Genomic DNA, 13,106 nt, shown 5'->3' with positions numbered 1-13,106 from the left:
GATCCTCAGCACCACATACAAACAAAGATGTTGTGTCTGCCGAGAACTAAAAAATAAATATTAAAAATTCTCTCTCTCTCTCTCTCTCTCTCCTCTCTCACTCTCTCTTTAAAAAAAAAAAAAAAAAGTTGGACTTCACCAAAATCAAAACTTTAGTGCTTCAAAGAACACTATCAAGAAATCAAAAAGATGGGCTGGGGATGTGGCTCAAGCGGTAGCGCGCTCGTCTGGCATGCGTGCGGCCCGGGTTCGATCCTCAGCACCACATACAAACAAAGATGTTGTGTCCACCAAAAACTAAAAAATAAATATTAAAAAAATTTCTCTCTCTCCCTCTCTCTGTCTCTCACCCTCTCTTTAAAAAAAAAAAAAAAAAGAAATCAAAAAGAGAACCTGTAGCATGGGGGAGAAAATCTGAAAAGGAATGAGTATCTGGAATATGTAAAAAGATATTTTCCCCCCTTTGGGCCAGAAATTGAACCCAGGGGCGCTCAGCCACTGAATCATATCCCCAGCCCTTTTTTTTTTTTTTTTTTTGAGACAGGGTCTTGCTGAGTTGCTTAGGGCCTCCAAAGTTGCTGAGGCTGGCTTTCAATTCGCAATCCTGCCTCAGCCTCTTGAGCTGCTGGGATTACAGGCGTGTGCCACCACGTCCTGCTGGAATATGTAAAGAACTCCTACAACTTAATTATAAAAAGATAAATAACCCAATTAACGTGAGGTGCTTGGAACAGTGTGGAACTTGACTTCTGGTTTCAACTCCAACACATAAAGAGCTTGAAAGCTGACACTCCCATCCTCACAATAAAAAAGCCAAATTAAACCAAGAATCAACAACTTTTCTCAGATTCATCAGGGAATTGGGGTTACAGGGCAAACAACCCTCACCAAATCTGAGGAAACAGGAAAATAAAGAAAATCACAGGCAAGACTTGCCTCACTTGGAGCAGGAGCTGCTAACTGGTGGGAATTTTAAATGGTAATTTTTTTGGACAAACAGCTGGAAGTTGAGTATAGACCAGCTTATGAGTTAAAAAGTCCCCACCCAGGGTGGTGGTGTGGGGGTGGGGGGGGCATACTTTCATCAATTCAGAAACCACCAAGTACTCAAGGTCAAGATCCCTCTTAGAGGGCACAGTGGCATGTGCCTGTAATCCCAGAGGCTTGGGAGGCTGAGAGTGGAGGATCTCAAATTCAAAGCCAGCCTAAGCAATTTAGCAAGGCCCTAAGAAACTTAGTGACACCCTCTCTATTTTTTTTTTTTTAAAGAGAGAGTGAGAGAGGAGAGAGAAAGAGAGAGAGAGAGAATTTTTAATATTTATTTTTTAGTTCTCGGCGGACACAACATCTTTGTTGGTATGTGGTGCTGAGGATCGAACCCGGGCCGCATGCATGCCAGGCGAGCGCACTACCGCTTGAGCCACATCCCCAGCCTGAGACCCTCTCTAAATAAAAAATTTTAGAAAGGGGTTGGTGATGTGGTTCAGTGGTTAAGTGCACATGGGTTCAATCCCTGGTAACAAAAACAAAATAGAAAACAAAGATCCCTCTTGACCCAGGCTGGGGAAAAGGAAAAGAAATCATTTTTAAATACACCTAGAATGTTCTCCATAACCAAGGTCTACCATCCAGGGGAAATCACTTTACCAGGCCTTTCTATGACAGGAAGAAGGGAAATAAGCCAAGTCCGGCCCCCTCCAGCCATGCCGTCTCAGGTCTCAGGTAAGGGTGGTGCAGGAGACAGAGAAATGCTTCCAAAGGTCACAGCCCAGAAACTCAGGCCAAGTAAAGCACTGAGAATTAACCATGAAATCACAGAACACGTCGGTTCCCCACAGCCTGACCACCTGGTAAAATAGAAGTCCAAAAGGCTGTAGAATGGATAAAATGAGACAAGACTCCTCTCTTGGCCTTAGAGATGCACTTATAGGGGCGGGATACCTGCCACAAAGAGAGGTCAGAAACTGAATCCACTAGAAAGAAAAGTTTCCCAGAACCTAGCAACACCTTGCTTGCAAGGTTTGAGAAATACCAGAGTGACCAGTCTTTGCCCCTGACCGGGGCAGTCCAGTGCATGACAAGGTGCACGAGCATCCTGAGGTGGTGGTTTCCACCCGCTGCATGGGCCTGGGTCCGGCTGACCTCCTCCAACACCAAGTTGCACTTCTCCTTGTTATAAAAGCCCAGATCAACTTTCCCTCAAAGGAATGATAGCGTGATCAAACGGAACTTCTTCTATTCTCTGATTTGCAAATCTATTCTGCACCTTGGCAGAATAAAAACACCTTGGCTTTTATTTTAACCTTGGTCATGATTTCTTAGTCGACAGACCACACGGGGGCCACTCCTTTGGGAGTTGTCCCTCTGCGGAGTCCCTTCTCTTCCCTGTGCCGAGCATTCTAAATTCTAAAGATGAGCAGCACCTAACTTTACAGTTACGGTGAACACACAGTGACACAACTGTAACTTTAGAGTTACAGTGAACTATAACTGTAACTACATTTACAGAACCCAGAACATCTGTCGACTTTCAGATAAGATCTGCGTGTGTGTGTGTGTGTGTGTGTGTGTGTGTGTGTGTAACAGGGCCCTCCTTATTCTTTAATTCTGTGTATCACTAACACAGTCAATTGTATGTTTAACTTCTAGAAAATATGGTTGTAACTAGACCTCGGGGGTCAAGGTCAATTGCAAATTTTCAGTGGGGGGCGGGGAGTCGGCCAGGAGACATGTAACCGAGATGATGAAGATCCTGCTCAGCATGTGACCTCTCTGCCCACTGTCCCACCGCACATCCTTCCATTCCTCCGTAAAAGTCCTTCTGTGTACTTGAGGTCCCCAAAACAGAGTGCCAAGGGGGACAGCCCCCTCTAGCTTCTCAGGCCTGGTCCTTGAATAAACCTGGCTTCCTCTTTTCCAACTTTCCTCTCAACTACTGGCTTTTGAGTAAAGAGCAAACACACCCGGGTCCAGTGACAAAGAGCACATTAGGATAACAAGTTGGTTATAAGAGCTGCAAGACACAGACTCTATTTAATCAGAAAATCAAAGAAAATGAGGGGACATAATTAAACAGTGAAACTAGTAGAAGTGAAGCCTCTGGCACCTAGAGCTATAGCAAATTTAACATGGTCCCCATCCTAGCCAGATCAACCTAACGCCACACGGAAAGCCAGTCACCTCAGTTCCTCTTACACAACACATCACGCCCAGCTCTCAGCCCCAAATTACAAAGTATACTATATGCAAAATCGTAGCATATGCACAATGGGGATATCAGAAGGAAAAGAGACAAAGAAGCAGAAAAATATTTAATGTCGTGTATATAAAAAAAATATCCAGAGGGCCCAGAAGACATCTGTGCCAAGGCATATCACATTCCAACTGCAGAAAACCAAAGACAAAGGTAATGTTTTGAAAGAAACCAGATGAGAGAGAGAAATTCCTAGCATGATAGTGGAACTGGGGGAAATTATTTACAAAGCAATTATTCAAAGCCGGTTCATTCACGAATGAAGAAAATCTATAAAAAATCATTAAGAAAGGCTGTGATACTTCAATACAGAGCATTCTCTCACCCCACCTTCCACTGCTCAGCAGGATGCAGACTCCACTCTAGACACCTACAGCCAAGAACACAGGCTCCATTGCCTGTTCCCACTCCAGGGCTTCTTTCTGAAACCCTGACTGTCCCAGTCTCTGTGGCTGAGGCTAAGCCCTGGGTAAGTACTGCCAGGAAGTGGAGGCTGCCTTCTTGCAGGGGGGCCACGTGTGGAACTGAAGCTCCCCCCTCATGTGGCATGCTCACAGCACTGGGTGGAGCCCTGATCACCCCTGCCCTGCCCCTTCTACTCAGCATCATAGGGAGGTTCTAGAGCCAAAGCAATTAGGCAAGAAAAAGAAATACAAGTCATCCAGACAGAAAAGTAAAGAAATAAGTAAAATCATCTCTATTTTCAAGTCACATGATCTTTTATAGAGAAAATCCTAAGGGACTCGTTAAAAATTAGAGCTAACACACTAGTCTGCAAGGTTGCAGGACACAAGACTGATATACAAAAAACAAATATATGTCTATGCACTGAACAATCTGAAAATAAAATGAACGATTCCATTACAGGAGCACCAAAAAGAATAAAACACAAATAAATTTAACCAGAGCAGTCCAAAACTCAGAAAAGTATAAATCATTGTTGAAAGAAATTTTAAAAGATCCAAATAAGTGGAAAAACATCCCAAGTTCATGCACCAGAAGATTTAACGTGGTTAAGATGGAAAAACTCTATCATAATCTATAGATCAAAAACATTCAGAATCCAAGGTGACTTCTTTGTAGAAATTGACAAGTTGATCTTAGTAAAATGCAAGGAACAGGTAAGGACCCAGAAGAACCAAAATAACCTTGAAAAAGAAAAAGCAAAATTAGACTTTGCTTCACACCTCTTGATTTTAAAACTTACTATGACTTCAGTAGTTGATATGGGGGTGGAGGAAAGGAGGAGGGAAGGGGGACAAGTGGCGATGAAACGGATCAAATTATGTTTTTATATATGTGAAATATGCCACAATGGCACGTACCAATAAAAAATAATCAGAAGAAGAAAAAAGACTGTGTGGTATTGGCATAAGGACAAAAACAGACCAGTGAAACTGAATTAGCATCTAGAAATAGACATGCGCATCTGTGGCAAACTGATTTCGATACAGGCTCCAAGACCACTTGCTAGTAAAAAAATAGGCTCAGTGGTGGAGCGCTCGCCTGGCATGCATGAGGCACTGGGTTAGATCCTCAGCACCACATAAAAATAAACAGTAAAAGAATAGTCTTTTCATCAAAAAAGGACACTGGGACAAATGGATAGCAATATATAAAAAAAAATAAAGTTAGATCTTTGCCTCCCACCATATACAAAAAAATTAATTAAGATATAATAAAGAATAAACTGTAAATGCTACAACGACAAAACTCTTAGAAAGTTCCATAATCACAGAAAAAGATTCTCAACATCTTTGGTCATTTGGTCATGCAAATCAAAATACAATGACATAACAGATCACATCCACTAGGACAGTCAGAATCAAAATGTTAAATAATAACAAGACCTAGTGAGGAGGATGTAGAAAAATGAGAAGCCTCATATACTGCTTACAGGAATGTAAAATGGTACAGCTGCTTTGGGAAATGGTCTAGCAATTTCTCAAACCATTAAACACGGAGTTACCATACAACCTAGCAATTCCATTCTTAAAAAAATGAAAACATGACCCCACAAAAACTTGTACATGCAGAAACAACCCAAATTCCCATCACCCAGTGAATGCATAAACAGAATGTGGTTTAGGCACCAGTGGAATATTATCCAATCATTAAAAAGAAAAAAGCACAATGTGGTGAACCTCGAAGGTGTGACACAGGACACAAGCAGCCAGTCATAGACTGTACAATTCTATTGATATAAAATGTCCATAGTAAGCAAATGTATGAATAAAAGAAAGTGACAGTAGTTGCTTAGGGCTGTGGGGAGGGGGATAGAAGATAAGGGTGACAATAAACATTGTGGGATTTCTTTTTGGGGTGACAAAAATGTTCTAAAACTGACTGGTGAAGATGCACATGTCTGTGAACACACCACAAACCACTGAACTGTGCACTTTAAGTGGATGAATTTTGGTCTGTGAATTACCCCTCACTAAACGGGGGTGGGGGGGTGGTTGGAGAAAAAAAGAAAGAAGTCCGAAGAGAAAAGCACTTCCACAGAGGGGAGTAAGGATAAGGTGACATTCTATTTCTCATCAGAAATCCCAGAAGCAAGAAAGGAGTTGGCGGAAATACTTAAAGTGTCAAAAGAAAAATCCACAACGGAAAACTTTTTTTTCCAGTGAAATTATCCTTCCAAAATAAAGAAGAAGAAAAAAGGTCTTGTCAGACAAACAGAAAGGAGCTCTCAGCCACGGGTAGCTCAGGGGGCCTCTTGTGAATGCCCTTTCTCACCAGGGGCCATTCTGTGACACCTCCTCAAGGTGCTGGCCTCTTGGCCATGTGGGAGGCAAGAGGGCTCCAAGGCGGGGTGAGGAAACCAGGGAGCCAGGCACGGGGCGCACACCTCTATCCCAGCGACTCAGGAGGCTGAGGCCCCTCGCAATTTAGCAAAACCCTGTCTCTAAAGAAAATGTAAGAAAGGCTGGGATGTAGCTCAGTGCTGAAGCACCCCTGGGTTCCATCCCTAGTACCAAAAAGAGAAAGAAAGAAACCCACAGGAAAAATGACATAAAGGTGAAGCACTTGGCAGGAAGGGTGCCCTCCACCCAGGGGAACAGTGGTTGTGCTTGTCCCCCTGGCCATCACCCTCGGGCTGCAGGTGGGGGCTCTGTGACCTCCAGCACAGCATAACCACTCCCCCCTCTCCTGCAAGAGGGAGCCCCAGCCATAGTCAGAAGGATCACCGGGGACAGAGCATATGGCCACTGGCTGCAGGGGGTGAAAGATGAAGGGAGAAGGCAGGGCCACAGGGTAAGGACCAGACTCTGCAGGGCCCCCCACCCCTTCCTGGCCCCACCTGGGGAAGGTCCGGCTCCGCAACTCCTTGATGAAGAGCTGGCTGCCGTTCTGCACGGGCTTCACGTCGGGCGTCTGCCCCGGGCCGTGCTTGTGCCACGTCCGCTTCTTCTTCACTGCAGGGGGCGGGGGGGAGGACAGGAGGTGGGGGACAGGAGGTGGGGAATGTCACCAAGTGCAACCCCTCCTCCGGGGCCCTCATACCTGCTGCCCTGCAGGGGGACCCAGCAAGGCATTCGAAAGGTGGGAAGAATCTGGGGAGCCTGTGAGTACTCAGACCTCCTGAAACCCAACCCTCACACCCAGCACCTCCTCACCCTGACCACTCACACACACAGAGGAACTCGGACCCCACCCTTCCTCGTCAGCCTCCCGTGTCACCCACTAAAGTGGCATCACCATCCATTACTCTGACGCAGAACCTGGGGTCTCCCAGGACTCCTCTTCCTTCAGGCAACAAATCTACCAAGATCACCAGAGACACCTCCTGCAAGGTCCCTAGCCAAGGGAGCCGGCATCCCAGAGCTGGGTGACGCCTTCCACCTGCCCTCCATATCAAGACCCTGACACCTCCCTGCTGCGACCTTTGGCACCTGATAGCCACCACCACAGGGGACCCTTCTCCCCACCTCCTTCCCCGTAACACACCCCTGAAGATGGCTTGGGGCATGGGGTGAGGTGTCCCCCGGGCCCAGCACGGAGCCCTCTGTTCCGGTCTGAGCAGGTGAGGATAGTGCCTGGACAAGCAAGCTCTCACCCCAACCCTCAGAACGTGACGGTGACAGAGAGGGGAAAGTCAGTCTGACCATTTAGTGACTTTGCTTGTCACAGAGCTGCAACTCAGAGCTGCTGCTTCCCTGCTTTTCCTGTGCCTTTGTCACACAGGACACCTTGCCAAGATTCAGTCTAGGAACTCTGAGGCCCTACATCTACTCTGTGATGGTCAGATAAACCTGTGGGGCCCATGGTTCAAAGTCAGTCCCAGGAACATATCAGGACAGGGGACAGCTCAGGGAAGCGCCCTGCAATCCCACCACTGTGGCCTCTATAAAGAGAAGGTGATGCTTGGCCACAGGCATGGGTCCCTCTTGTCCTCGCAATGTCCATTGAAAGCCCCAGTGCAGGCCAGAACAGCAAGGGCAGGAAGGCAGGAGGCAGGCCTGGGGCCTCCAGAGGGCTTCACAGGCCATAGGCTGCACCAGGAACAGGACCCTCACCAGACACAGGATCTTCCAGAGCCTGTTTCTTGAACTTCCCAGTCTCCAGAGTGGTGGGAAATAAATTTGATGTTATTTAAGCCATCCAGTCTCTGGTATTTTGTTACAGCAGCTCAAATGGACTAATACACACCCCCCCACACACAAACAAAAACACAAGCAAGCAAGCAAGCAAGCGAGCGCGCACACACACACACACACACACACACTGCTCCCTAGGGGCTGGGCTATAGGAAATGGGATGGGGAGCTTGCATGTGAGCTCTTAGTTGACGGCCAAACCTTGGCCCAAAATCTCCCGAGGCACAGGAGTGGGGCCTGGGTAGATTGGGTACACATGCATCCCACAGCAAGTGGGTTGTCACACTGAGTGTTTCAGAGGACACCCAGGGGCACTAAAGACATCAACACCATGTGCTCGTCAATGTGGGTAACCTGTTCAGCTATGCAGCCCCCACCCCACCCCAGCTAGACTCACAAGAGTCACCAGGCAAAGACACCTGGAACACGTGCTGACTGTCAAAGCAGGAGCCGCAGCCTGTGGTTTCCAAGACCTCTAAGTCTAGAACTTCTTCTCAGGTGACACTCATGTGCACCTGTGGCATAAACCACACAGAGCATGTGCTGCCCCCAAAATCCTCTCACCGGGGCCTCCTGAGTGAGCAGGTAGATCCTCCACCCCAAGGAAACACTTCTTGGGATCTCCTAACGCCAGCCCTGCTCTGCCCTGGCCACCTCCCAGGTCCCATGGTGCAGCCCTGCATCCGCCCAGAAGCTCTGCCTCATTTGTCTGGGTCCTGTTGCAAAGATAAGGAGGCCCTGAGATCTCCAGGTGTGCTCGGCGAGGTCCCTGGACCCAGGAGAAATTCTTCCTCCCCTAATTCTGATTTGAAGCGGTCACCAGAATGTAGGGTCACCGTTTGTCCCCAGGGTTGCCAATGGCTGGGGAGGGGCTAGGAAGGTAACTTCCCCCAGGCACAGCCTTAGCCTAGAAAGCTCAGAAAGCATCACCAGACTTCTCATCTTCACCACGCCCCCGCCACATATTTGGTGGCATTTGACGGGGCTGAGGATGTGCTAGGGAGCCAGGACAAAATCTGGAACAACTGCAGCTCCTACCTTCAGAGCAATGGACACAGGCAGTTAACGGTTTAGATCTGGAATGTGCCCCAAATGCTCACGTCTTGAAGACTAGGTTTCCAATGTAGCAAAGACCAGAGTTGGGCTTTGGGGGAGGTGCTTGGATCAGAAGGACTGTGACCTCCATAGTTAGTCCACTGAAGGCTGAATAGATCACTGGGAGCAGGTGGAAACGGCAGGCAGGTGGGGCATGGTTGGAGACCTGGTCACTGGTTTGCCCATGGGAGTATATCTTGTCCCTGGCCCCTTACCCTTCCCCCACCTCTGCTTCCTGGCTGCCAAGAGCTGAGCAGTGCCCCTCTGTCACTCCTTCCACCATGATGCTCTGTCTCACCTGGGGCCCAGAGCAGTGGACGGAAACTATGAGCCCAAATCAACTTTTCCTTCTTTAAGTTGTTTACTCAGGTATTTTGGTGACAGAAGCAAAAAGCTGACTAACACACAGCCCTAGAGAGGCCAAGAGACAGCAATGAGGTCCCCAGAGTGGGGAGACCTCACTCTACAGCGCCAGCTTCACCAAGTGCCAGGCCAGCCAGAGCTCCCCTGAGATCAGGCTGGACCCCGAGAACAAGAGCGCTGGGGCCTTCTCCCACCTCTGCCTCCTCCCTCCAATCCCACTGTGTCTACAGGAGCCCACGGAGCCTGGGGGTCTGGCCCCCCAGGCTTGCAACAGGGACCTGGAGGGAACTCTCTTGAAGGAGACTGACGCCCCAGCCCTGGCCCAGGGCACCATCCCACTCAGCCCAGCCAGCCCAGGGCCAGGAACGGGAGTGTGGTCAGCCAGCCAGCCCAGGCCACGTTCAGCCACAGTTTCTGTGGGTACAAACCCAGGCAGGAGCCCTGAGGCCACACTTGCACACTTGTGACACTGGTCCAGTCCCCAGCTCACTTCTCTCCTGAGGTCTTCGCAGAACATGGCTCTGACCCCCACTTGCAGCTCAGGCTTGGTCTTGGAGCTGAAAGGCCACTTGGGTGAACCTGCCAAGCATGACTGAGCCTGTGCCTTGGGAGCCCCCCAGGACCCACTGAACCTGAGAGGGACCAGAGGAAAGGGGAGGGGAGGGACAGCCTCAGCACACACAAACAGCAAGCTCTGTGCGACACAGGCCTCTGAGATGCCCTGGGAAGGGGGGTGCTGTTGCTGGAGGAGCAGGCAGAGCCCACCCACAAACACATACGGATGACATGGGCCCACCTGTGCCAGTGGCTAGTGCAGCAGGGATGGGCTGATCTGGGGGCCCTGATGCACCTTCATCACCATTTACCTGAATCCCCAAGTCTGCACCCCAGACTCAGGCTATTGTGGCCACTACCAGAGTTAATTATGCAGCCCTGTCTGGGCTTTAAATCTAGTGGGGTTTTTGCATAGCTCTTGAGGGCACGAGCCAATCAGAAGAGGCAGGTGAGGCCTGAGGGGTTCCCAGCTTTGGAGTCCTGAGGCTGTGACACTGCCATTTGGTGCCACCCAGGGCGTTTCAGCCCTAGCATCTCGGGGCCGAGGCCCAGGCCTAGCAGGGCCCCGGCCCTCCCTGCAGCCAAGGCGAGTATTTGCCACTCCAGATGGCAAGAGGCGGCCTTCCAGGTACTTACGGGTGGACTTCCCGTGGGTTTTCTCGCAGTTTGGGCAGTGGTAGATGTCAATGTCTGGCGCCTCCTCCTCTTCCACCCCAACACAGCTGAAACAGGAGGAAACAGATCGTTACCCTCTCATTCAAGCCCCCTCAGGTGACTTTCATCCACCAACTTTGAGGTAGGGTCCCAGCTCACCACCTGAGGACTGAGGCCAGATGGAGTAGTTGCACAGGACAGGGTCCTTGGAGGGCAGGGGGAGCTGCAGGGCTGCCCTCCTAGAGTGGATCTGCAGCCCAGACGCAGACAGTGTTGGACATGACCACCACGTGGACCCACTGGATGGGCTGGGCCTCACATCCAGCAGGCCTGTCTCCACAAGGCCACCTCCACCCTGTCCCCCAGGGTTCAGAGAAGATGAGGGGGGGATCTCAGAGCCAGGTCTTTCCCTGGAGCAGCCCGTGAGGACAGAACATACCAGCAGCAGCCAGGAGCACCCCATGCAGGGCATACCACGGCCACCTGCCCAGCTCAACCCCAGAGGGCTCCGGATGACACCTGGGTCACAGGAATCATGACCTCTCCAACCTCCCTCCCTGAGTTCCTGCCGAGAACTCAGCCCAGGAGAGAGCTGCCTGCTGAGCAGACACCGGCCTGGTCACAGGCCAAAGCCACTTAGGGAATGAGGACAGTGAGCACCAAAGGCTATGACACAAAACATCAAAAGCTTCTAGCGTATCAAACCCAGCAAGATGGAAACACATGGCTCCATTCCGACGGCTTCTACTTTTTTGGTTAAAAGTGACCGAAAAGTGGCTATCTGTTCCATGCAATAAATGGGAATCGAGCTGATGAAGGGCGGGACGTGGGGAAACCTACCCCCACAAGGAAAAGCAGTTGATGGGCTGGGAACACGCTTCAGCGTTTCCTTCTCGTGAGCCAAGAAGTGTGAAGAAAACTGACCAGACATTTTTTAAAAATGACATTTTCCCCAGGGGCACATCCAGAATTTCTGTGTAGGGGGAGTTCAGAGGAACAAGCTATCCAGGAGCCACCGATGTCCACCAAGCAGATGGTTTTGATGGAGGGCAGGCACTCCCAAACAATTAAAGCCAAGTTTCCTAAACCATTTTCAGTCACATTTAGAATGACCTTTTAAATGTTTTCTTTCGTTTAATTTTTTTTATTTGGGGGCCGATAGAGATTCATTGCTATCAAAAATTAGTAGGAATCTTTTAAAACACTAAAACGCAAAGGTGATGAGACTGGGAAATAGGGACAGGACGGCTCCTGTGGGCAGGGCATACTGCCAAAGCCAGCCAGGAGCCCGGTTCCCCACACACCCTGGGCAGGACACACACCCCCACAGGTGGACATGGGAACATCCTGAGAGGAAAGCACTGTATGAACTGCGATGCTTGTTCAGCATTCTGTGTTAGAAGAAGATTAGAAACAGCTTAAATGTTCTCTTTAGAGACAAACTTTGCCATCTAGTGTCCCTCCCCCTAATGGAATCATCAGTGACCATTAAGAGTGATAAATGACAAGACCATGTGGGGACAGGTGAGTTACCAGCTGGAGATGAGGCCAGAACACTGGGAGTTGACAGGCTACATCAGGGTGGGAGGGGGTGACAGTTCCCCTTTCAAACTGCCTACACTTGAACCAAGGGAAAGCAGCATATTTCAGTGCAGATGCTGGACCTGGTCTCACACCTGGCTCTGAGCTTGTCATTCTTCTTCTACATCTGCTAAGGACACAGGCTGCATCCCCCAGCCCACTCAGTCACCTTGGCAATGCCAGGAGGGCTGCTGGAGCCACAGGGCACATGGGTCCCTAGAGAGGGAAGCTCAGGGCAGCTGGACTCATCTCCAGGGAACCCATGCTCTTCTGGGTCTGAACCACTGGACACTTTTCCTGACGTCTTATAGCCCGGAGCTTTCTTTGATGATGGAACATCATATCTATCTCTGAACTTGTTTTCTCCTCTGAATGGGGGGCCCTCCAATGTTAAGTGTTGGGAGGGGAATGTAGTAACCTATGCAGAAATGAACTCAGCGACTTTAGAAGAGGATCAACCAAACCAAAAGCTGGTTCTTTGACAAGTCTTTAGATAGACCAACCAAAAAAAAAAAAGAAGAGGAGACTCAAATTACTAAAACCAGAAATTACTACTGACCTTAAGGAAACAAAAAAAGGATTCTGAAAGAACAGGCCAATGAATTATACAACCGAGGTGAAATGGACAGATTCCTAGGAACACACAAACTATCGAAATTTAAAAAAATAGAAACTTTAAACATATCCATAAGAAATAAAGAGATGGAATCAGTCATTGAAAACCTTCCTAAAACAAAATTCCAAACCACCACCAATGAATTCTATCAAATATTTAAAGATGAATAATACCAAGCCTGGGCTGAGCCAAAAATAATTCAACACCACCAATTCTCTCAAACTGCTGCAGAAAGTTAGAAGTGGAGGGAATATTTCCTAGTCCATTATAAAAATTCAGCATCATCCTGACTCTAAAGTCAGGCAAACACTACAAGAAAACTACCCACCAACAACCCTGATGAACACTGGTATAAAATCCTCAGCAAAATACTAGCGGAATAAAACCCA

The 13,106-nt window shown here is 48.8% G+C and overlaps 1 protein-coding gene across 2 annotated transcripts in view; it reads right to left on the bottom strand.

Annotated features, from left to right (window-relative positions):
• Window positions 1-13,106, bottom strand: part of PHF2 (PHD finger protein 2) — a 94,279-nt gene that overhangs the window by 32,723 nt on the left and 48,450 nt on the right. For both annotated transcript variants that reach the window (XM_081263244.1, XM_081263245.1), the window contains exons 2-3: window positions 10,503-10,588; window positions 6,558-6,672 (exon numbers count right to left, since the gene is read on the bottom strand). In XM_081263244.1, the coding sequence (XP_081119370.1) occupies window positions 6,558-6,672; window positions 10,503-10,588 (201 nt within the window). The remainder of the gene's footprint in view (window positions 1-6,557; window positions 6,673-10,502; window positions 10,589-13,106) is intronic.

The sequence above is a fragment of the Spermophilus citellus genome, assembly GCF_964194105.1.
Source record: "Spermophilus citellus genome assembly, chromosome: 12".
Taxonomy (NCBI): Eukaryota; Metazoa; Chordata; class Mammalia; order Rodentia; family Sciuridae; genus Spermophilus; species Spermophilus citellus.
Note: the sequence above shows the minus strand (reverse complement) of the source record. Positions and strands in the feature narration are given on the sequence as shown.